Below are 24700 nucleotides of genomic sequence, written 5' to 3'. Positions count from 1 at the left end.
ACAGACACACAAAGACATAAGTATTTAGAAAAAAAGAATTATCGAGGTCTGCATGCATGAATAATAATATCTGCTGTATGGAATTTTCTACTTTTGTCTGTTATTTCCCATTCTCTCTGTGTATACGCCAGATTCGATACACTGTCTGGTAGACCTTACTCATAACAAAAAACAACAGGAAAGACAGGCAGAAGGACAGACGGACAGAAATACATATGACCACACGCAATTGTAAACAAACCCCAGGTGAGCCCCGATGATTCATTATGTATAGGGGTTTCCCTAATGAACATGACTCATTCCTCTCTTCACCTTTAACTAAACTGAATCTATAGACATAAAGCCTGTCCCCAAAAAGCTACAGCTTTTGGTGTTGCTCACATCAGTGATTTCATTCGTACAGAAATACATTCATTTCCCAATGATCATATTAGCAGTCAATTTTGCAGGATATATGACAGTCCACAAATTGAAAGTTTAGAATCTCAAAACGATTACGTGAGAATACGGAAATTATTATGGCAAATTACTGGATCACAGTAAAAACTCAAGACCTGTGACCTGGAACGAAGCCAGAAGCATAAATATTAGTGTGAAAATACAGCGTATACCTTTTTGAGTCAAACTATGTACGTGAATGCCGGCTATAGATATGATTATACAATTTTTTACGTAAGAATGATGTGTGTGTTGATAACTGTATTTGTATCGCATTCGTTTGAGAATTGATTTGATATTTTGTTTTCAATTCATTTAAACTTCAGGTCAATCAAAAAAGTAATACATATAGTATAAAATATTCATTTTGTAACTCATATTGCTAAGCAATAAAAAAGGGACAAGTCGGGAAATATAATTACATAAAATACGGATAATCGTATATAACAGAAAAGAAATGCACACTTTTCAATAATAACTAAGAATAGATAAAGCAATGGGAAAAGAATGATCTACTTGAGAAGCAAAGCTTTATGTAAAATATGTGAAACACAGATCACTCGAAAAAAAAGAAAACAATATAGGCCTACAAATAACAAATATATAAATCTAAGTATGCACTATATGTTTTCTTGGAAATTTCATCGGCGTATGTAGACAATCAGCTTTATCATCGTTATTATCACTATCGATCATAACCATTGCTATTACCTAACCACAAGTTGTTATCAGCATCATCATGATATAGGTCTATGCATACGGACAAATGGAGAGAGAGATCTGTTAAGTACGCTATATTCATAGATTCACCAACAAATGAATTAAAAGATATGGATTAAAGATGTGAACGAATTAACAGAGCAGTAAAAAAATGGAAAGATTAGAAAGGGGTTTGTGTGTGTGTGTGTGTGTGTGTGTGTGTGTGTGTGTGTGTGTTTGTGAGAGAGAGGGAGAGAATACATGATGGAGAGGGAAGGAATGGTGAAAAGAGGTGCAACGTGAAATGGTGAAAGACAAATTTCCCGATTGTATGAGAAAGCAAATGAAGCACTTATACACCCACCATACCGTCATCTTACCACTTTCTGGTTCTACATTGCTCCCTAAATAAACCCAGTGACATTTTACTATTATCAAACCTCTGATGCCAAGTCAAAGCGTCCCCTGTAAGAGCATGGAACTCCACGTAGCTCCATGGCGTGGTATAAGAGGAGTTATGCGCGACCTGAGCTGGCTGCCAGCAAAGTTGCAACAGGAATTCCCCGCCTTCTCCCCCACTTCTCCATCCAGTGTATATCATTTGGAGCGACGTGGACGCGAAAATATGATAATGAGTCAGTATCAAGTGTCAAGTCCTCCTGCGACTCGTATCGAACAGCACTGCTCAACGGCGACCAGAGTGGTTTCAATTTGTACTTGAGGAGTATAGAGAAAACCCAGACAAGCAAGACTGGCGGGGATTCCCCAAAGTTCTTCCCTTCCGCTTCCACTCCCCCTTCCCTTCCCCGCCGCCTCTCCCTCTCTCCCCCTCTCCCCGCCCCCTCTAGCATACAGACTCACTCTCACTCTCACAAATCGTTCCTTTGTTTTGATTTTATGAATGGTTTCATTTGTTTACCCACCCTCTGTGATATGATACTTCGCGTTGATGACACAAGTATATATTGCGGAAGTAATCTACAGATCATATGCGTTTTGATTCAAGTGATACTCAGTATTTATCTAAATATGATCGTGTAATTGGTAAATACAGGTTACTTGATTCTGTATTTGATATCAATGTATTACCGGAAATCGTCAAAAACAGATCGTAAATCGTAAATCTTTGATTATTGTGAGATATAGTAATAGGAAATAACATGGACTTTTTATGACTTTATACCGATGAAAATAAATCACAAAATTTTAATTTTAAAGGCATTTTTAATCTAATAAAAATATGGGTATGAAAAGGAAAACAACAAGTCTATTAAAAATGTACTAAGATGTCATACCATGCCTTTTTGTAATACTTTACATTATAATGATTTTTTTTTTCTTATGTATTCACCACTCATGGGTTGGATGATCCTATTCAGCCTATGGCTATTTTTCATAGGGGTCCACAAATACGAATACTGACTTCCAAAACAGACATCGATTTTTTTATTATTCACTAATTGAAAGGGGAAAATAGTTTTATCTGGGTTTTTTTTTTTCCTGCTTTGAATATCCTCAATGACCTTGAAGTGATTGATTCAACTAAATTAAATGAGGGGGGAAAGATTCAACTTTGCAGCCTTTTTAATTTTCACTTTATTTGTGCGATTTTTTTTTTCTCAGAGTAGTACCTCCCAGACAAGGCATGACGTGCATGCATCAACAAATGTTGTACTAGCAGTCTATTTTTAGCTATGACTCACTGGAAGAGCTCGCCAGACTGAAACGAAACTCCACGTCATGTTACGGTTCCAATCTGAACGGTGTCACACACACACACACACACACACACACACACACACACACACACACACACACACACACACACACACACACACAAAAAAAAACCATAATCTAAAGAGCCAAAATGAAAGAGAACAGAAATGAACAAAAGCGGGAAATAAAAGAAAATAAACGAACAGTGACAGGTTCATGAAAATTCTTGTAAAGGCATATTTTTTTAGAAAATATGATTCATCAGACGGTTACCTTGAAGAGTTGACATTAGTTTCAATTACTTTATACAAATCAGTAATAGAGGCGACGCTGTCATCAAGTGGCAATACTCCTGATTGCTTGCTGACACTTTTTCACTATCATTTCCCATAAACGAGCTCCTGTTTACTTGCTCACATACTAGTAATCTTCACTTTTACTCTCATTTTGACACGAACTCAGAAGTAGAAATTGATTACATGCATCTCATTAAACTCATATAATTCCACCGCTAACAATCTGACAAGTTTAGAGTCATCGTTTGTTTTTCTTTGTTTTGTTTTTTTTTTCTCCATTGTTTTGTTTAGTAAATAGTGTTGATTTCTTCTACTTTTAGAAATTGTTGAAGCGCTTTGAGTTTGTACACAAGGCGTTATCAAATATTGGTTATTATTCTATTAGCATAATATGATGATGGTTTTCCACTAAAGAGGTATACATGGGTTACATAATTATCAAAGTTGATTTTTTATCTTTTCGACGGATATTCCACATAATTTAGGTGTAAAAAGCATTAGAAATGTTGTCACGCCATGCCATCGTCTCCAAAATATTAAAATAATGTAGGTAATTTGCATGATTATGATTGCACCTGATGCCACTGTTACGTAAAAACACATGAAAGCTTTAAAATTTTGAAATTCAACTATAAACTTTTCTGGGTGTTAGGATCTTTCATTCGTAATCTTATTCTTATTCCTTTTCAGCAAAGTTTACTCCAACTATGTATAGGGGCTGATACTTGCTTTAAAGGGCGGTCAATGGCACCATGCGAATCGTGATAAAACTTTTAAGGGATGGTTGGATTCAACTTTTAACTTTTTGCGAGAACTTATCAACCACTTTATGAGATGTTAAAGAGCATACAATTCAAGAGGAATTCAAAGTTTATTTGATGAAAATCGGTTTTGAAGTGACTCTTGACATAGGCGCCGGAAGTGGGGGGGGGGCAGGGGGGCGGCCGCCCCCCCCCCCCAATCCAAAAAGTGGGGGGGGGGGCAAAACGCATTTTTGCCCCCCCCCCCAAAAAAAAAAGCCCCCCCCCCCCCGAAAAAAATAAAAGATAAATAAATAGATAGATAAAGATAAATAAAATAAAATATATGTATATAATACAAATAGGGAAATCTATTAGCTAAGACTAGTAATTCTAACTCTCATAAATGTTTAGACATTCATTTTTCGTTGCGCGTGAGCAGATTATCTCAACCGCATTCAACGGTAACCGTTGCAGTTTTTAGAGGCCTTTGGCTATGGAAAATCGTGATATGTAAATATCAAAATGTTAGCTTTAAGCACTGGCGGATTTAGAGGCGGGCACATCTGGCCCATGCCAACCCTCCTTTTGAAGCAACTTTTTAAAAAAATTCTTCTTTGTTTTGTGATTTTATACGTGTGCCCCCCCCCCCCCCCCCCCCTTGAGAGAAAAAAAAAATCTTCCATACGTCCCTCTTCCACCGCTAGTTGTTACTAACGTGACACCTGACGTAGGTAGCGCTCCCGGAAAATAGTTTTAACCCCCGCCAGCACCGCCCTCCCCCCTTCTTAATTTCCAAAGCGAAAAAATATAGCTACAAACGGCAGATTTTGGACTGTAAAATGTCAAAATTTTCAAGCTCGTTCGCTCCGCTCGCTCGCATTCAATCGCTATGCCATTCTCCTGATGTTGCTGCCAGGAATTGCCAGCAGTTTTTATACTGTAAAATGTCAACATTTTCAAGCTCGCTCGCATTTAATCGTTATGCCATTGTCAAAGAGAATGTTACTGCCAGTAATTGCCAGCAGTTGCGCCTGGGCCGCCCCCCTTAACTTCCAAAGCGAAAAAATATAGCTACAAACGGCAGTTTGGGGATTGAAAAATGTCAAAATTTTCAAGCTCGCTCACTTTGCTCGCTCACATTTAATCGTTATGCCATTCTCCTAACGTTGCTGCCAGCAATTGCCAGCAGTTGAGCCCGGTGCGCCTCCCCCTTAAAATTTCCAAAGCGAAAAACATAGCTACAAACGGCAGTTTTTGGACTGTAGAATGTCAAAATTTTCAAGCTCGCTCGCTTCGCTCGCTCGCATTGAATTGTTATGCCATTCTCCTAATGTTGCTGCCAGTAATTGCCAGCAGTTGCGCCCGGTGCCCCCCCCCCTTAATTTCCAAAGCGAAAGATATAGCTACAAACGGCAGTTTTTGGACTGTAAAATGTCAAAATTTTCAAGCTCGCTCGCTCCGCTCGCTCGCATTTTATTGTTATGTAATTCTCCTGATGTTGCTGACAGTGCTTGTCGTTTCACACCGTCATTCAATAATCCATGTAAGGAAAACTTACAATGTTGCTCAATGACTGCGTTGTTGAATGTATCACATTCCGTAATGTATTGTAGTCCCATTAAGTTTGCAGACTGACAGCGCACGCACACACGCACAGCATACACACCCTCAAAATTACTCTTCCACAACGTGCCCCCCCCCATGTCTGGACCCACGGTACGCCATTGTACACACACACATATATATATTTATATATGTATATATATATGTGTGTGTGTGTGTGTGTGTGTGTGTGTATTGTGTAACATGTGTATGGTCTATCGTGAGCCCCCTCCAATATTTGCCCCCCCCCCCCCCCCCCCAATCCAAAACTGCTTCCGGCGCGCCTGACTCTTGAGATATCCAAAACCAAAGTTGAACAAAGCGATCCTAGAAAAAAGTGGGTCCCACCTTTTAGTATATGATTGCTTGGTTTTGGATGTCTCGGCCATTTCAAAACCAATTTTCATCAAATAAACTTTGAATTCCTCTCAGAATTATGCTTTCTCAAATTTCATTTGAAGTTTCTCATCATCTCAAATGAAAAAAAAAAATCATCAAAGACTATCAGAAACCCAAAGCCTCATCGCACTCTCGCACTACGGAATACGGGGGAAGGCCTTGGAGTGGTTCAAGACTTATTTAGCTGACAGAAAACAGTTTGTTTCAATTAAAGATAATAATTCAGTTATAAGAGATGTAAAGTGTGGTGTTCCACAGGGAAGTCTTTTAGGGCCGCTGCTATTCATAATATATATCAATGATTTTTCCTCTGTTTCAGAGGTACTTTCCTTTATACACTATGCTGATGACACCAGTGTTTTTCTTGCCCATAACGATATCGATGTTCTTGTTCAACAAGCTAATACAGAATTGAAAAAAGTGACCAACTGGGTCAGAGCTAACAAGTTGTCATTGAATGTCCAAAAAACAAAATATATGCTTTTCAGCAATATTGTTGATTCTTTGAATTCAGAAATAGTTCTGGATGATTGTAATTTAGAAAGTGTGTCATATTTCAAATTTCTTGGTATTTTTGTAGATAATAAACTTTCTTGGAAAATACATATTGATCATATTTGCAAAACCATCTCTCGAAATATAGGTGTTATGAACAGACTAAAATTTTATATTCCTGAAAAGACATTACTTGTGTTATACTCCTCTTTGATACTCCCTTACCTTCATTATGGAATTTTAGCTTGGGGCAATACACATCAGACGCTGCTGAATAGAGTGTTATTATTGCAAAAGAAAGCCCTCCGTATCATTTCCAATTCTCCCACTCGTTCACATACAAATGTATTGTTTAACTGTAATAAGCTACTAAAAATTAACGAATTATTTTTATACAACTTAGGCCAATTTATGTATATGTATGATAACAGTTTACTGCCACCTATCTTTGGTTCTATGTTTCAAAAAAATCAATCATTCCATAATTACCCCACCCGACACTCTAACGAGTTTCATTTACCACTTCTTCGAACGATTCTAGCAAAGAATACACTTATTTACACTGGACCTAATTATTGGAATTCCCTGAACCACGATATAAAATCTGCTCCCTCTATATACTCCTTTAAAAGGAGATTGAAGTTTTTTCTTTTGCAATCCTACAATGACGACCCCCTGAATCAGATTAGTTCATAGGCTTATTTTGTTTCCCGTCCGCAAAATCTTTATTGCCGTTTTTTCATTATTGTTACTTTTGCCTTAGCTTTGATTATGATAAGATCTTCTTTAACTAATACCTCGCAGTTGAAGGGTTTGTTGTATATTCTTCTTTTCTTCTTCTTCTCTTTCTTCCTCTAACCTCCGAGGATCGTTGTCTCTGTTGCTTACTCCTGTCTATTTTGTTACCTCTTCGTCGCGCTGTAGTCTTGTTTCCTGTCGTGTCGTCAAGTCAGTTTTCTTCCCTATAAGTAGTCTTGTTGCTGTCCCAGTCTTGTCTCATGCTCATTATTTTGTTTGTTATTGTTTTGTGTGTAACTGTTTGTCCGTCTGTCTCTTAGTGGGCTGCTAAACTTTTTATGCCAAACTTTTTGTGCTGCTTTGTTGCTATATTTAGTCAAATTTTGCATCGAGTTTTTAATACAAGAGGGGCCCACACTCTACAAGCATTGTCTTTTTAGTGGGTCCCTCCGTTTTTTCACACAGTGCATATTGACAATTCTTTCATTTTCGTTACTTCTGCAACAATTGCAATGTATTGATACTATTAGTTTTTCACATTATTGTTGGTTTCTTTGTACGAATTTACATACATTGTTTCTGTCACTCAAGAAAGTGAGATTTATGTCTGTATGATTTTATTGTGGAAAAACGAATAAATTCGAACTTGAACTTAAACCCAAAGCCTCATCTCAACCAAAACTATATGTTCACCGTGACCACAGATATCCTCTCACGTACTCTATAGCAGTACTAATAGCATGTGTCCCACTTTATCTCATACATGTATTCATTTTACAGTAAAGCATGTCTCGCAAACGAGAAGCATTCAGCGACAGTACATGAAAGTCAATTTGACGTTGTTTTGTTGTTGTTGTTGTCGTCGCCGTCGTCGTTGTTTTTCTTGTTGTTGTTGTGATTGTTATTGTTTTTGTTGTTGTTATTATTATCATTGTTGTTGTTGTTGCTGCTGCTGCTGCTGCTGTTGCTGCTGTTGTGATTTTTCTCCTTTTTCACCTCCCGGGGTGAATTAAATTTGAAATCTTCGTTTGCCGTCGTCTTTGATGTAATTATGCTTAATGTGGTGTTGTCGTCTATCCGGTTAAAAAGTGGGGTATATAACAAATCCATCGTATACGCTATACTCCATTCATTGTTCAGGTTGATTAAATAGCTAAGCAAACAAACAAACAAACAAACAAACAAACGAATCCATTGTTTGTTTGTTTTTTTGGGGGGGGGTTCGGTGGTCGCGTAGACACAAGTGACGAAGTCATGACTCAAATTTTAGCTAGTTTGATCTGACATTGAACATAAGCGTCACTTAAGCTACGGTCACAAAGGTTCATACGAACGATGCGTTCGTACGAATGTCACTGTTCGTACGAATTCTGGAGTTCGTACAGATTCGTAGATGGGGGCACAGATTCTTACAGCCTTCTTACGAATTTCGTACGAACGCTGTTTAATTCGCGAGAACAAAGTGTGTAACTACGCCTTACTTGAGTCCCTTACGAACGCCTTACAAACTCGAAGAGTTGTTCGTAAGAACGCCGTACGAATCTCTGTTCGTAAGGCATTCTTACGAAAGACGTAAGAGTCCTCTATGAACAACTTAAGGCTTTCTTACAATCATCGTAAGAATTTAAGGCTTCAAGAATTGTCTCTGGACCCTGCAAAATCTTGCGTAGTTGTTACGATGTTTGTACGACGCCTTACGAAGAGAGGGTTTCGTACGAAGTTTAAAAAAAATCTTGGACAAACCCATCGACCAGGCTACGAACTTACGAACGGTCTACGAACGGTCTACGAACGCTGGTTTCGTACGGCCTTCTTAAGAAGGTCTTACGAAATTGTCTACAAACCGTTCGTACGGCGTTCGTAGCAGTTCTTAATGGTATTTGTGACCGAGCCTTTAATTTCACTCTAGTACCAGGAGTGACACGTTGACCCGTTTCCCTGGATCCCCTCTCGCCAACCGGTGTATAGGCCTACCGGTTGAGCCGAATTATGTCCCATCTCGGGTAATTCCCCTATTTTGGGAGAGAAGCGTTTATCGTTCGCTTGCACGATCAGATTTGAGGTCAACGAACAAAAGAGAAAAAAAAAATATCTTCCCACGGAAAATATCGCTGTATTGTCTGTTCCGAGCACCTTACTGCATTCCAGTCGTCAGTATTTTGTACATTGCACCTGACAGTGTATTCATTTCCATTGTGATCAGCGGCTTAGTCCGTTCGTTCTCCCTCGAATGAAAATGATCCATTGATTTTGCAGAACGGAGCTGCAACCATTATCATCATATCGCACAAAAAGTTACTGCGGCCTTCTCTCCGTCGTAAGCAGAAGGCAGGATCTGAACTTCAACTCGGCGCGGCGGGTAGTCATCGAGGTGAGTCGATTGGAATCTGTACTCTGTTATTGGAATAAAGGGGGCTCTGCGGAGGGAGTATATGGGGTCAGCAGCGGCACACACACTGCAAGCATATAATTTCTTTGGCCACTGAAGTCACAGGTCGGCAAGCGTACGTGCATTCGAAAGGTTCGACGCTCGTAGCAATTCATATTCACTCCGTACTCTGTGTAATCCGCAACTTTGAATGCAATTATCATTAAAGAAAAAATAAAATACAAAAATGGCGTCTCCGCTGTTCAAAACGTTCGTGATCACCCTCCGTGCTGCAGTGTTATTATATTCTTCTATCATAAAGTGCACTGTGCTGTGAGGATAAGCCTCGTGTGATGTGAGATCGCGTGTACATTATTTGACTGAGTATTTTGTGGACTTTGAGTCGTGCCGCTGTCCCCTTTATACGAAATCATGGAATGTATTTCTATCAACTTAACTTCATACATGCAGTAGGCCTATATAATGTTCCTGTTCAGGTGTGAGTTTCTTCAATTTGCCTCCCTCTACAAATTAATTCGTTAAGGACGCAACTGCTGATCTGTAAATTAACAAACATGTCGGGGTAAAAAAAAAAGTGGGACTCGAACCTGTCATCTACTGCTCGAGTAGGGTTTCCCTTGTAAAGCAGGACTTTGTGGCTCTGAATGAGACTATCCTGCCTTTGAAGAAAGCGAAATAAATATATGAATATAAAAACAGATGAATGAATGAATGAATAAATGAATAGATAGATATATAAATAGCTAATAAAATAGATAGACAAATATAGATAGATAGATAAATAAATAGATAGATGAATAAATAGAAAGACAAATAAACAAATAAAACATACCGTGTGTTAGAATTGATGTAGGCCTACCTCCATATAGTTTTATGCAACTTATACAACATTTCTTAGGGTTCCTATACATTTCTTAATAGATTGGTGCTAGGATTGACATTGAAGTGAGATTCTCTCTCCCTGTCAATTCTATAATTATTATTAATTTTTACTAACTTTTTCATAATATCTTCAAACTTTATCCCTCATCATAGCTTAATGGGTTATAAGCTTATGGAAGAATCGGTTTACCTTTCCGACCCCGCCCCTCCATTTGTTGGGGAAAGAGGTGGGACCAGTTTGTTTTTCCCATGGACCTGCCGCAACTACACACATGGACTATGAACGGAGATCTTTCTTTGATCCTATCATTACCGCCTCAACCTGATTATGTGCATCTTACATACAGATGTGTGGACAATGACGATTGTGTAATCGTTTATCGCCACTGACAAAAGAACCGTTTCCCTCATTTTGGTCCTATTTGGCTGACGTGCCTTTTCGGACTCCACTGTCTTTGAATAAACAACAATGATGGGGAGCAGCAAACCTCAAAACATACTCACAAAATTGGTAATTGCTAAAGTGGACATTTCTTGTGGACATGCATGTTACGTTGCTTTATAATGATAAGACATGCAATGTCGTCTCCACCGTTTACTGTCCATGTTTACTCTGAGACATCGTGAGACAAATAAGAAGAAACAGATTCCAAATTGCAATAAACCAACCAAAATGTTTGCTTTTTCATGTAAAGTACGTACATATAGCTAAGAAAATTGCTAGTTGAGCGATGGTCCCACAATGTGTGTACTGTACACTCCAACTGCACTTGTATTTTCTCTTGGTTTGTGAGAGTTGTTATGTTCTGCGCATGTAGTTTGTACATTTCTCAAATCATCGCCTATATAGATTCTCTCCAGGATGGCTATCGACGGCAAGGGTGAGATCAAAACAGGAAAGCATGTTTGATATGTTATTGTGACGCTTTTGACAGAAACAGGTGCATGAATTGAAAAGGCAAGTCCACCTTCATATACATGAGGATGGAGTGAATGCAGCACTATTTGTAGAACACGTCAGTGAAAGTTTGGGGGGAAATCGGACAATCCGTTCAATATGGTTATGAATTTTTTAAGTATCTGCGCAGTCACTGCTGGATGAGAGGACTACTAGAGTATATGATGTCACATGCATAGAACAATATAAGGAAAATCTAAAGAGAATTTCACAAACTTTTATTTTCAGAAAAAAAGGTACATATTATTTCCTCAACTGGTCACTGACTTGATTGTGAAGGATAATACCATTACCCTGCCTTATGAGAGAGGTAAGTCAAGTATTCTTTTATTATGCAAGAAAGGTGAAAATAAGTTGATTTTTTTTTAATATTTTCTATATATCGTTCTGCACATTTGACATCACAAGCTGTATAGTAGTCTTCTCATCCAGCAGTGACAGAGCGATTTTCCTCAAACTCTCGCTGATGCCTTCTACTCGTTGCTGTATTCATTTTTTTTAATAGATACTTTATTTTCTGCAAATCAATAAATCAATCAACAATTCAATATACATAAGGCACATAATCATGAGCATGTGGGAAATATACAAAGTAAATTCAAAACAGAGTCGTTTGACTTGCATAAACAAAGACATGAAAGGAAAATAATGATATAATATATAACAGTATGCAAATCTATGCAGCGGGGATTACAACAATTACAATTATGGAGCGATTGTGCAGAGGGCCGCCATTGTAAGCATAGCTTGAAAAGATGGCCGGCCCGAGGAAAAATAGGGACGTATGCTAGATTCGTAACAATACTATACAATACAATACAAATTCTGCTGCGAAGATAGCAGGGGAAAATAAACTCTGCTGTGTGATGGTGGTGAATGTGCGTGCAAGTGCTAAGAGTGCACAGGGGCAGATACGCTGGAATATAAAATAACAGAATTGGTTTGTTGGAAGAGGGAACAATTATATAATATTGACTGGCCCTGAGGGAGGTACCAGAAAATATTGCCCAAACTGAAAGTATATTGCCCGAGTCGAAGACGAGGGCAATATGTTTTCAGTGCGGGCAATATTTATCTGGTACCTCCCGAAAGAAAGGCCAGTCAATATCATAATTATTACCTATCCCCCTAGGTAAATTAAGAAAATATGTAAATACGGCTATACACTATATATGATACAGATCAAGCCACATTTGACTACCTGTAGACCATCAACATGTTGAATTATTGCAAAATTGTTCATCAATGTATATCATTCAACTCCAACTTCAAAGATACATGTAGTTGCAACAGGCAAACTTCAAACTTCTGAACGTTCTTACACTTTATTTTTACTTCTCTTTTAAAAGTTTGAGAGTTGTAAAACTGATGGTCACTGTGCAATTACTGATCACAAATAGACTAGTCACATTGCCTAGTGCTGCTGTAAGTGGTCGACCTTGTATGAGTTGATTTATCAGCGTCCTTCTGCGGTGCGTGTAACTGACACTCTACGTCCTGGAATGTTTTCTTTTCGTGGTCGATCGGAATGTTTACGTTTAACGCAGGGAGGTGGGGAGAGAGATTCCACTCTTTCTCTTCCCACCTCCCCAAACCGGAAGATTGCACTGTTTGCACATACTGTTACTGTTACGCAGAGACGTGGCGAAAAGCATATTGACCGCTGACCTTTAACCCTGCAAAATAACAACTCCTGACCTTTAACCCTGCAAAATAACAACCGGAATTGCCTCGCAAAACTCCCTCGTATAGGTAATAATATACGATATTGCTATTGGGAGACCATCATTCAATCCACTCCTCTCATGCACCTCCCTGATGAAGGTGAACGAGTGATGAGTATCCACGTGCAGTATAGGTCCATGCTTTTCCATAGCCCAACATCGGTTGACCCATGATACACTTCACACTTTAAAGTCAAGCAACTGTGTAATTTCAATAAAGATTTACTTGGCCTTTTCAGTTCCATAGCGTACATTCTTTGCTCCGATATTGTGTTTTTTCTCCACCATATCAATTATAAAATACGATGCACTACGGTGTCCTTGTTTTAGGTTTGCGGTATACAGCATTTACAGAACATACTAGTATACATTTTGAAACAGCACACCATTTTTAAGCATACAATTTCAAAGATTGACAAGGATTTTGATCTTTAACAGTGCGCGAGTGCGCATCACGAACCCCCCCCCCCCCGTCCCTATAATAGTAACTTCCAATTTCATCGAACAGCACAGCCTGCAGTTTAACACCAGGTGAAAAAAAGTCCTACTCTATTCGATTGCGTATACCATGGTTGATATTACGTACAAATTTAACTATCCTTCACCTGACACATTTTACCACCCGAAACGCACGCGCCGCACGTGATGGGCAAGGACTAAATGCTACCATAGTTACGTAATGTTTCCGGAGAGCACTTCCCGAGACCGGGAACGTATGATGAGGCATACTTACCTTATAAATTAGTTTGGAGTTAGCTCATGCGCACTTTGGTACAAATATGGATCAGTAGAGTCCATGTTACGAAAGACCTTCTCAGTTGGTTTGGCACTTTACTCGCTTTCAAAAGGACATAATGCATAAGCTTGCCCGACATAACAACTATGGAATTCATCAATCATGTTCGAACCAACGGCGTAGCCAGGATTTCATCTTAGGGGGGGGGGGCGGTTAGTCTGCGAGGGAGCGAAGCGACCGAGCCCGCGCGAGCGGAGCGAGCGAGGGGGGGGGGGGGGGGAGGGTGTGGGAGGGGGGTGTCCCCCCTCCCACGGTAAGAACTTTTTGCATTTTGATGTTGTAAATGGTGCAATTTGATGCATGTTTTTGCGCGTTTTATCGACGTGAAACAGTCCCACTTGTTTATGGTAGCAGTTTATTTTGATGTAGATTATTATTGAACAATTTGCCTATAAAATGGTATAATTTAGATACACTTCTTGTATTGATTCTTTTTTTTTCAATTCAATAGTTTATTTATTTCCATCATCACAAAGAAAAGAAAAGAAAAAGTTGACATAATCCAAAGTGATACAATTTTTTTTTTCATTTCTCTTACACTCGTCCGATAAAGGATTTTTTTTTAATACAATATAAATTATACACGAATGATGTCGTAAAAAAGAAACAATGCACTTTGTCATGGCAACAAAAATAGTAAATAATCACAATGATGGAAAACAGTGTTCCACTAAAAGAGCCACGCTTATTCTTTTCACTGAATATCATGAACGCGACTGAACCCGAGCGAGCAGAGCGAGCGAGAGGGTAGGAGAGGGTGTCGGAGGGGGGTGTCCCCCCTCCCACAGTAAGAACTTTTTGCATTTTGATGTTGTAAATGGTGCAATTTGATGCATGTTTTTGCGCGTTTTATCGACGTGAAACAGTCCCACTTGTTTATGGTAGCTGTTTATTTTGATGTAGATTATTATTGAACAAAAATTTGCCTATAAAATGGTATAATTTAGATACACTTCTTGTATTGATTCTTTTCACTGAATATCATGAACGCGACTGAACCCGAGCGAGCGGAGCGAGCGAGGGGGTAGGGGAGGGTGTGGGAGGGGGGTGTCCCCCCTCCCACAGTAAGAACTTTTTGCATTTTGATGTTGTAAATGGTGCAATTTGATGCATGTTTTTGCGCGTTTTATCGACGTGAAACAGTCCCACTTGTTTATGGTAGCTGTTTATTTTGATGTAGATTATTATTGAACAATTGCCTATAAAATGGTATGATTTAGATACACTTCTTGTATTAATTCTTTTCACTGAATATCATGAACGCGACTGCACCCTAGCGAGCGGAGCGAGCGAGGGGGTAGGGGAGGGTGTGGGGGGGGGGGGTGTCCCCTCTCCCACGGTAAGAACTTTTTGCATTTTGATGTTGCAAATGGTGCAATTTGATGCATGTTTTTGGCGCGTTTTATCGACGTGAAATATTCCCACTTGTTTAAGGTAGCAGTATATTTTAGTGTAGATTATTATTGAACAATTTGCCTATAAAATGGTATAATTTAGATACACTTCTTGTATTAATTCTTTTCACTGAATATCATGAACGCGACTGAACCCGAGCGAGCGGAGCGAGCGAGGGGGGAGGGGAGGGTGTGGGAGGGGGGTGTCCCCCCTCCCACAGTAAGAACTTTTTGCATTTTGATGTTGCAAATGGTGCAATTTGATGCATGTTTTTGCGCGTTTTATCGACGTGAAACAGTCCCACTTGTTTAAGGTAGCAGTATATTTTAGTGTAGATTATTATTGAACAATTTGCCTATAAAATGGTATAATTTAGATACACTTCTTGTATTGATTCTTTTCACTGAATATCATGAACGCGACTGAACCCGAGCGAGCGGAGCGAGCGAGGGGGTAGGGGAGGGTGTGGGAGGGGGGTGTCCCCCCTCCCACAGTAAGAACTTTTTGCATTTTGATGTTGCAAATGGTGCAATTTGATGCATGTTTTTGCGCGTTTTATCGACGTGAAACAGTCCCACTTGTTTAAGGTAGCAGTATATTTTAGTGTAGATTATCATTGAACAATTTGCCTATAAAATGGTATAATTCAAATACACTTCTTGTATTAATTCTTTTCACTGAATATTATGAACGCGACTGAACCCGAGCGAGCGGAGCGAGCGAGGGGGGTGTCCCCCCTCCCACGGCGAGAACTTTTTGCATTTTGATGTTGCAAATGGTGCAATTTGATGCATGTTTTTGCGCGTTTTATCGACGTGAAACAGTCCCACTTGTTTAAGGTAGCAGTATATTTTAGTGTAGATTATTATTGAACAATTTGCCTATAAAATGGTAAAATTTAGATACACTTGTTGTATTAATTCTTTTCACTGAATATCATGAACGCGACTGAACCCGAGCGAGCGGAGCGAGCGAGGGGGGAGGGGAGGGTGTGGGAGGGGGGTGTCCCCCCTCCCACAGTAAGAACTTTTTGCATTTTGATGTTGCAAATGGTGCAATTTGATGCATGTTTTTGCGCGTTTTATCGACGTGAAACAGTCCCACTTGTTTAAGGTAGCAGTATATTTTAGTGTAGATTATCATTGAACAATTTGCCTATAAAATGGTATAATTCAAATACACTTCTTGTATTAATTCTTTTCACTGAATATTATGAACGCGACTGAACCCGAGCGAGCGGAGCGAGCGAGGGGGGTGTCCCCCCTCCCCCGGCGAGAACTTTTTACATTTTGATGTTGCAAATGGTGCAATTTGATGCATGTTTTTGCGTGTTTCATCGACGTGAAACAGTCCCACTTGTTTAAGGTAGCAGTATATTTTAGTGTAGATTATTATTGAACAATTTGCCTATAAAATGGTATAATTTAAATACACTAGTCTTCTTGTATTAATTCTTACACTGAATATCATGAACGCTGTCTGTTCAGCAATCAAACAGAAAAAGCATGCACACGAGGGTGTAGATATAGGGGCATATCCCCTCCCACACGAAGGTGATTTTGCGTTTTCAGACCTGAAATTCAGCGATCTGGTGCAAATTTTTGGTGCAATACTTTTTCATCGAAGTGTTAAAATCACGGAATTTAGCTCTTATTCCGAATGTGCACCATCTGTGCGTATGTATAAAGTCTAGTGAGGTATAGAGCTTAGGGGAAGGGGGATTCCCCTTCCCGCTCGCGGAGCTTTTGCGTTTTTAGAATTGAAATAAAGCGATCTGGGTATAGCCACAGTCTACTTCTTTGCATGGCGGGCGGGGGGGGGGGGGGGGGGGCGAGCAGGGAGAAGGCGTGGGCGAGTGTTATCTCCACCCTTCCCTTCCGATGGAGCTTTTATCTTTTTAAGGTTGAAATTGAGATATCTTGTATACGCATATTTGATGGAATCAACATTTGATAAATCACCAAAAAAAAAAAAAAAAAAAACCTGATTTTTTTCTTGGGGGGGGGGGGGCTGAGGGAGGAAAGGGTCGATTAAAAGGGGAAATTCCCCTTAAGATACATGAGGGAACCTTCAGTTTTCGGAATATAAGTGATAAGTCTTGTGCACTCAGAATTATTCAGAATTTTTTAAAAATCTAAAAAGTGTACTTGGCTAGGGAAAGAGGCACAGAGGGGGAGGGTTTGGGAGGGGGATACCCCCTCCCAAGCACGAGAGATTTTGCATATTTTGAATTGAAATTCAACGATCTGGTGCACACTTTGAGTGAAATATTTAAAAAAAATATCTTATTTGATGAAAGGTTGCAAAGGAGACCCGCTTCATGTGCATGCATACAGTATACACGCATTTTTTTTTCCGCCTCCCAAATCCCGTCCGCCTCCCAAATGGTCCGTCAGTTGACACGGAAGGAAAACATCCATTTCATTATTTCTCACTGATTGTAATCTTTTTCTATTGATATTGCGAAATACCTCTTTTGCTGTCAGGTAGATATTGTGTCATCATTTATGATGATTGCTTGAATAATCATTTCATCACATTTATTATGCTTATCTCGGTGAATTTAACAACCCTGTTAGAAAAAGAAAATGACCCTTTTTCTACTCATGGGCAAAGTGGAACCCCTAACTGGTTTTAATATCATCATCCATCCTCCTTTTAATAGGAATCATTATCTGTGATGTCATAATCATCATCATCATCATCATAACCCCACTTTATATCATATCGATGCTCGATTAATTGTCAACATTTTGGTCTTCAAATCCCTCAGACCATGGCGCTATACTACACATGGACATTCATCGCTCGTTAATCAATTCGTACACCTGTTTTTATCAATAAAAGAAAAAACAGTCGAAATAAAATGTTAAACATGCATGCCTTCTCTGCTTTGATCTCATCATCCCCGCCGACGGCCAGCCTGGATTGTAGTGAATAAAAACAAGACGATGCTTTGAAATAATCCATCCTAAACAAACAAACAAACAAACAAACAAAACGAAACAAAAAACATGCGCAGAAGATGTTGCAGTTGTAGTGAATATTTGGGAATTATCGCTCAAGCAATTTCATTTGCGAAGTGCACGTATAATAAAAGAGAAAGTAAATATTTCGGCAAGTTGAATATCATTTGTAATATTTTTTCCCAATTTTTCGCACATTGTTTCAGAGTGAACACGGAGAGTAACGGTAAACAACATGCATATCTTATCGCTAAAAAGCGCTACATGCATGTCCACAAAATGTCCACTTCAGTAATTACCAATTTTGTGACACAAACTTTGTCATGTTTGAGGTGTGATGTGTTGACCATCATTGGTGTTTACTCAGAGGCAGCTGAGTCTGGAATGGCACCTCAGCCAAATAAGACCGAAATGAGAGAAACGGTTCTTTTGTCAGTGACGATGCACGATTACATAATCGTCATTGTCCAAACATCCGAATGTACTCATTAAGATGCACTAAAACGGCGGTGATGATGGTCAAAGAGTGTCTTCCGTTCATAGTCCATTAAGTGTAGTATGTCCATGGTCCGATAGACGACACCCAACTCCCGTCTTGTCTATGTAGATGTATTTTTTTTTCATTTGCTTTGAGCCATTCGGACACTCTATAGTGGGATGTTCTTTGCGCACGCTCATCACACATGCATACACATATACATCTACAAATTGTACTACTGTTCCTGCAACTGTTAAACAATCACTATTACTGCTACTATACTACTACTCAACTAAGCTCCTCCTCCTCCTACTACTATACTATCCTACTATTACCGCTACTGCTACACTACAACTATACTACTTCTACTACTACTACTACTACTACTACTACTGCTACTACTACTACTACTACTACTACTATTACTACCACCTACTACCTACTACCTACTACTACGGCTAATAATCATAATAATAATGATAACATCGCGTTGTTAATAGCAATACAGCTAAAACTATACTACTATCACCACTACCGCATAGTGCACTTATAATACGGCGTGTCTGTTTCCGATGGATGCTGCGCCTCATATACTTCACAGCCTTCATCCCCCGCCTTGCCTCCTCCTTCTTCACCGTGGAACAAGATAGGCCTACATTGATTTTTTTTTTTTTTAGTCAAGATGAAAACCATACTGGATACAATACAGGAAACGGCGTTTGTAAGAGTTGTCAGTGCACAAAGCGCGAAATCTATATAGTCGATTCTTTCCCTCCTTACACGTATACACGCATAACAAAGGAACAAGTATTTGATTTTCGGAAGGGGAATTTCCCGTATACTAACGATTTGCTCTGCCGGAGTTTTTTGTTTATCGTTCTGCACTGAGTAAATTGATTCTGGCCATGGGATTAGGGTACTGTGTGTATGCCTCCGTCTGCATGGCATGATGTTGCAACGTGTAACTCTGCACTTCGTGTTTATGCTTGTAATTCATTTTGTCCGAGTGAGGAGGGGAAGAGAAACTGTTCGGTAAAGAAAGATATGATTTTACTTTTACAAACATGATGAACAATGTATGAATACATGTGTTATGTTTTATTAAAGGGGGAGATAATAATCATTTTTTTTAAATCAAATATCTTGTCTTCATTATCTATGTGTACAAACTACCGAGAGTGTACGCCTATCAATTCATTTACACATAATCGTTATTGTGATGGATGTCACTCGAAACCTGTGGAGCTATATAAAATGACATAATTTTATATATCCCGACGTTTGTTATGAATATCACTGCCTTGCATGACTCACGTTTATATCAAAGTCAACTGGAACTCCAAACGGACAGGACCTTTAAGTCTATTTATCACCCCAAAGCAGTATCAACATCAGAACAACAACAGCAAAACATTAATCATATTTAATCCGTGTACATTGTCGTAATCGTCTTCTCTTCAGGAAAATAAAGGGAGCCCAAGGTGAGAGCGTCGACTCTGTGTATAGCCGAGGTTATCATAGCCACTGGTTACCATGGCGATGTTGGAGAAATTGACAAATTGCCGACAAAAGCGAGACTCCGCCCAGTACAACGTCTTCTGCTTCCCGTGGGCCGGCGGAGGGTCCGGATTCTACGCCGGTTGGTGCCAGTACCTACCTAATCACATCGAAGGTAAAGAAAGACTTGACGAAGTATGGCTTAAAGGGATGGATACTAGTAGTTTTGTCTGAGGTTAGGATTAAGCTCTTAACGTTTGGCAAGATATTTAGAAACCACTTCATAAAATGTTAAAGAGCATCAATTCTAAGGGGAAATGAAAGTTTATTTGATGAAAATCGGTTTTGAAATGACTGAGAAATCCAAAGACATGGTAAAACAAAGAGATCGTAATAAAAGTCGTGGTCTGTTGCATTTTGCTAGGATCGCTTTTGTTTTTGGTATCTCAGCCATTACAGATTTTCAAGACCAATTTTCATCAATGAACTGTGAATTCCTATAAGAATTGCATGTTCTTTCATATTTCATACGAGGTTTCTCATTATCTCATAAACACACACACACACACACACACACAAACAAACACACACACACACACACACACACACACACACACACACAAACACACACACACACACACAAGTTAGAACCCTGCAGCCCCATCTAAACCAAAACTGTACCATCCCTTCAAAGAGCCAGTCATCGCTGGCCATTATCCAAATGGCATTACAGTGTAGAATGGAGCAAAGTATACTAAGACGAGAAGTGTGAGGTTGGTGTCCCATCAGAGTCGGGACACCCAAATCAGAAAGTTGAGGAATTTCGCGTCAAGGAAGATCGCATTTTAGACTTCGAATAAATTTCACCATCCGTGGCCCAGAATATAGCCAAATTCTGATCAAAATTGACAAGTTACCACACTTTTTTTTAAAAAACAAAGCATCCTCGACATCCCCTTATGAACTATGAAGAGGGCCTATAGACAGATTGGAGAGGCGTGAATGATTAAAAAAAAAGAATGGTATAAAGAGCAAGTTACGCCCAAGACCCAAGTCACGTGATCGTGGCCGCTATTTCGATGTCTCCATCGGACTTCATATAACAAGGCTAATAAAAACAACAACAACAACAACAACAAACAACAAATCTATGCTCCAAAAATGCTTAATTGATTTGTTCCTTTAATTCTATATCTCGGCGCTGTCGTCGAGGCACACTTCCCTTGAAAAATATTTTGTCCGTTTTAATCAGGTCACATGAATTCACACGGACGCAGAGCTAATGTTATTTCGTCGAGCTGAGAGCATCATGTGGTGTCGCAACAGATTAATTTGCCTTCCGGCTTCTCATCCGAAGTGGAAAATCATATCTGTTACTAGTGTACGAAAGACGAAATGTTATATATATATCGTAACCTTTAGAGGCGTAGTCGTGAAGTATTGCATATCTCACGCATTGAAAGTCTTGTAACTTGACCGATAAAAGAACATCAGTGCACTGACTTGGGTGAATGTAACACCTCTTTAACGAGAAAATGTTGCATCTGCGTTCTTGCCTCTATAATGTGTCTTCATATCCTTATCACATCTTCTTCCGGGACTCAAAAAGGGGATGTAAACTGTTTATGGCATGTTATCCGGCACTGTCCATTATCAAGTCATTTTACCCCAAGTCGGTGCATTAATGTCGTTGCCTGGGTGATGACAGCAAAATGTATGAGAATCTCCATCTCTTTCCTTAATCCCCCCTCTCTCTCTCTCTCCCTCTCTTTCAATCTCTCTTCCTCCCTCGCTTTTTGGAATTGAGGTTATTTCGAGTTGTTGGTTTTTTTTCCAACTGTTGAAGTCATATGATCATGGCCGCGTTTGACATAACCAATGATGTATCATTTTGGATTTGCATATTGTATCAATAATCGTCTCCCCGAGGATGGGCAGTAACAACACACACACACACACACACACACACACACACACACACACACACATAATCGTATGGTATGGTCGTCAGTGTGCTTGTTGTTGCTGTTGTTTTATCAATTAATCACTCAAAGCCAAGAAGGGGTGCTGCAGTCCAGTTTAATCAGAATTCAATATACTTTTCCTTGTTTGTTTGGTTTTTTTAAACCAAAAAATAGGGATTGGACCTTACCCCTCCCCGTTACACAGACCTTGCTATATGAACTGAATAATTATGAAGAGTTTGATGTTAAAACAGGTTAGGCGCCACATCTAAACATTTTTAAATAAGTCCGCCGTCAGTGCAAAATAACACCTTTCCTATTATATAACCTCACTTGTTGCATAACAAGGATATTCTTCAATTTATGTTAATGAATATCCCATAATTTGTTATCAATTCTTTAGTAGGTTTAATTGCAAATACCAAAACAAAACCTTTCCAGTGATACCTCACTTGTTGCATATTATAACAAAAGTATTCGTCAAGTTATATATTAATGAATATCCCATATTTTCTTCTTATTTTCTTTTTTTTTTTAGTATTGGTTTAATCGCAAATATCTCAAGTTGACAAAAATGGAGTTAAGTCGTTTTGCGACCAAACTCTTCATATGTTGGATATAGGGATGGGGCTTTGAAAGGATGATTATTGCCTGTACTGGATACAGTGCAAATCCGTGAGACATGTCCTTTTGTATTCAAATTTCAGTGCACGGTATACGCCTTCCTGGTCGCGAATCACGACTCCGTGAACCACTCTACAGGGATATGTCGTCCATGGTCCAAGATATTGTCACCATTCTCTTGCCAAAGCTACGAGAGCGACCATTCATGTTTTTTGGACACAGGTAAATAATAATGTATAGGCGTACATGTTTCGAAGAATCAAAAGTAGTTTTGCCAAAAGAGGATGGATGAACCAATAGATCGATCGATCGATCAATCAATCAATCAATCAATCAATCAATCAATCAATCAATCAATCAATCAATCAATCAATCAGTTAAAATAGTGTAATGAATAAATGGGCCCTAAGTGAAAAAAATAAATTCAAGTGTCGCATGAAACGTCCGTCTGTGCAATCCATTCTTAATCAGGCTATCAAAATTCGCTTGCAAAAGGTCAGTTGATCTCAGGAAATGTACAGCTGAGAATCATGTTTATATTGCACGAGTGATAATCTCCGACCGGAAACTGTCCATGTCATCCGATCTCTATTATCAATTTGAGGAAATCAGGTTAAACGGTGAGTATTATCCTATATAGCTCTGTATATTTTTTCTAATAACATAAGATTGCGGTGCAAAAATCTCTCGTCCTTGTCCTCTCTGTCCTATTTTTCATATAGACGGCCTTATAATGCTATTTCCTGTGTGGTTTAAATATGTTGCTTAGCAAAAAAAAAAAAAAACCCAACTATATATATGATAATGCATAATGTATCGAGCACGCAGGGAGAAATTCCCTTTCTACATCATGTTGATGGAAAGGGGCTAAATCACAATGGATCAACATGACGTAATATGAGTCCAGCCTTTCCGCAGAATGACGCAAGGAGAGATATTCAGTTCAATATTATTCAGATCAAATCTTCTTTTCAATGTCACAAATTCTTCCAGATACACAATTACTACAATATCAATGTGATACAAATAATTATATCACCATATATTTGAAAAAAAAAAAAACCGCCCACGAGTTCGACATTACATCATGCGCTTGATGTGTCAGTCTCGTGGGCCTTGTTTGCCTAAAATATAGTGCCGGACTCATGGGCCTTATTTGCCTAGTGTTGAATTCATAGGCTGTATGATTCGTAGGATATGTAACTCGTTGGGTTTTATAACTCGTGGGCTGTGTAACTCGTGGGCTTTACAAGTCGTGGGCTGTATATCATTATGATTGGTGGGTATCGAACCCGTGACGTGCACCCCAAATTGCATCCACTGTTAGAACCACCACACCACAAAACCCTAATCCAGTTGCTGAGCAGACAGTCATAAGAAGTATACAACTAGAAGTCAAGATCATAAATTATGATAATATAGGAAAGATTACTGTGGTCAGGATACAGTGGATAAAGCTCTGGGGCATTTTAGCAGAAGATCACGAGTTCCAATTCTGCTCGATGCGTTATACACACCCTCAAAAAAAGACGCACTTCACCCAACTATATATGACGTGTGGATTAAGTGACTGCAGCCATATTAGTAGAACACAAAATAACCCAGTGAAAGTTCAAGAAATATCAGACAATCCGTTTTGAAGTTTAATATGAATTTTTAAAGTTCCTGTGCAGCCATCGCCAGATGAGAAGACACTTGCAGTTTGTTATGTTACGTATGTACAACGATATTGAGATAATTATTTATTATGAAGACATATCCACAGAATTTCTTTTTTTTTAATGAAAAGTAAACATCCCCTCCACCACGTGTCGACTTGTAGGTGGTTTATTTTAAGGGTGATTATGTTCGCACTGCCTTCTGAAAGGAGTAAGTCAAGTGCTCTTTCATTTTCCTAGAAG

General features: G+C 39.1%; 1 protein-coding gene across 3 annotated transcripts in view; it reads left to right on the top strand.

Annotated features, from left to right (window-relative positions):
• The window catches only part of LOC139725709 (S-acyl fatty acid synthase thioesterase, medium chain-like), a 38022-nt gene that overhangs the window by 3079 nt on the left and 10243 nt on the right, over positions 1-24700 (top strand). Inside the window, exons 1-3 of one of the 3 annotated variants that reach the window (XM_071636793.1) lie at positions 155-246; positions 20176-20386; positions 22883-23021. In XM_071636793.1, the coding sequence (XP_071492894.1) occupies positions 20248-20386; positions 22883-23021 (278 nt within the window). In that variant the 5' untranslated portion in view covers positions 155-246; positions 20176-20247. Of the gene's footprint in view, positions 1-154; positions 247-9091; positions 9498-20175; positions 20387-22882; positions 23022-24700 lie in introns of those variants that run through there. The other 2 variants (XM_071636791.1, XM_071636792.1) reach the window with 2 other exon arrangements.

Source organism: Diadema antillarum, unplaced genomic scaffold, assembly GCF_040938485.1.
Source record: "Diadema antillarum isolate AM-2024a unplaced genomic scaffold, OU_Dant_1.0 seq00000054_RagTag, whole genome shotgun sequence".
Lineage (NCBI taxonomy): Eukaryota > Metazoa > Echinodermata > Echinoidea > Diadematoida > Diadematidae > Diadema > Diadema antillarum.
The sequence above is the reverse complement of the archived record's forward strand: the minus strand, read 5'-3'. Positions and strand labels throughout refer to the sequence as shown.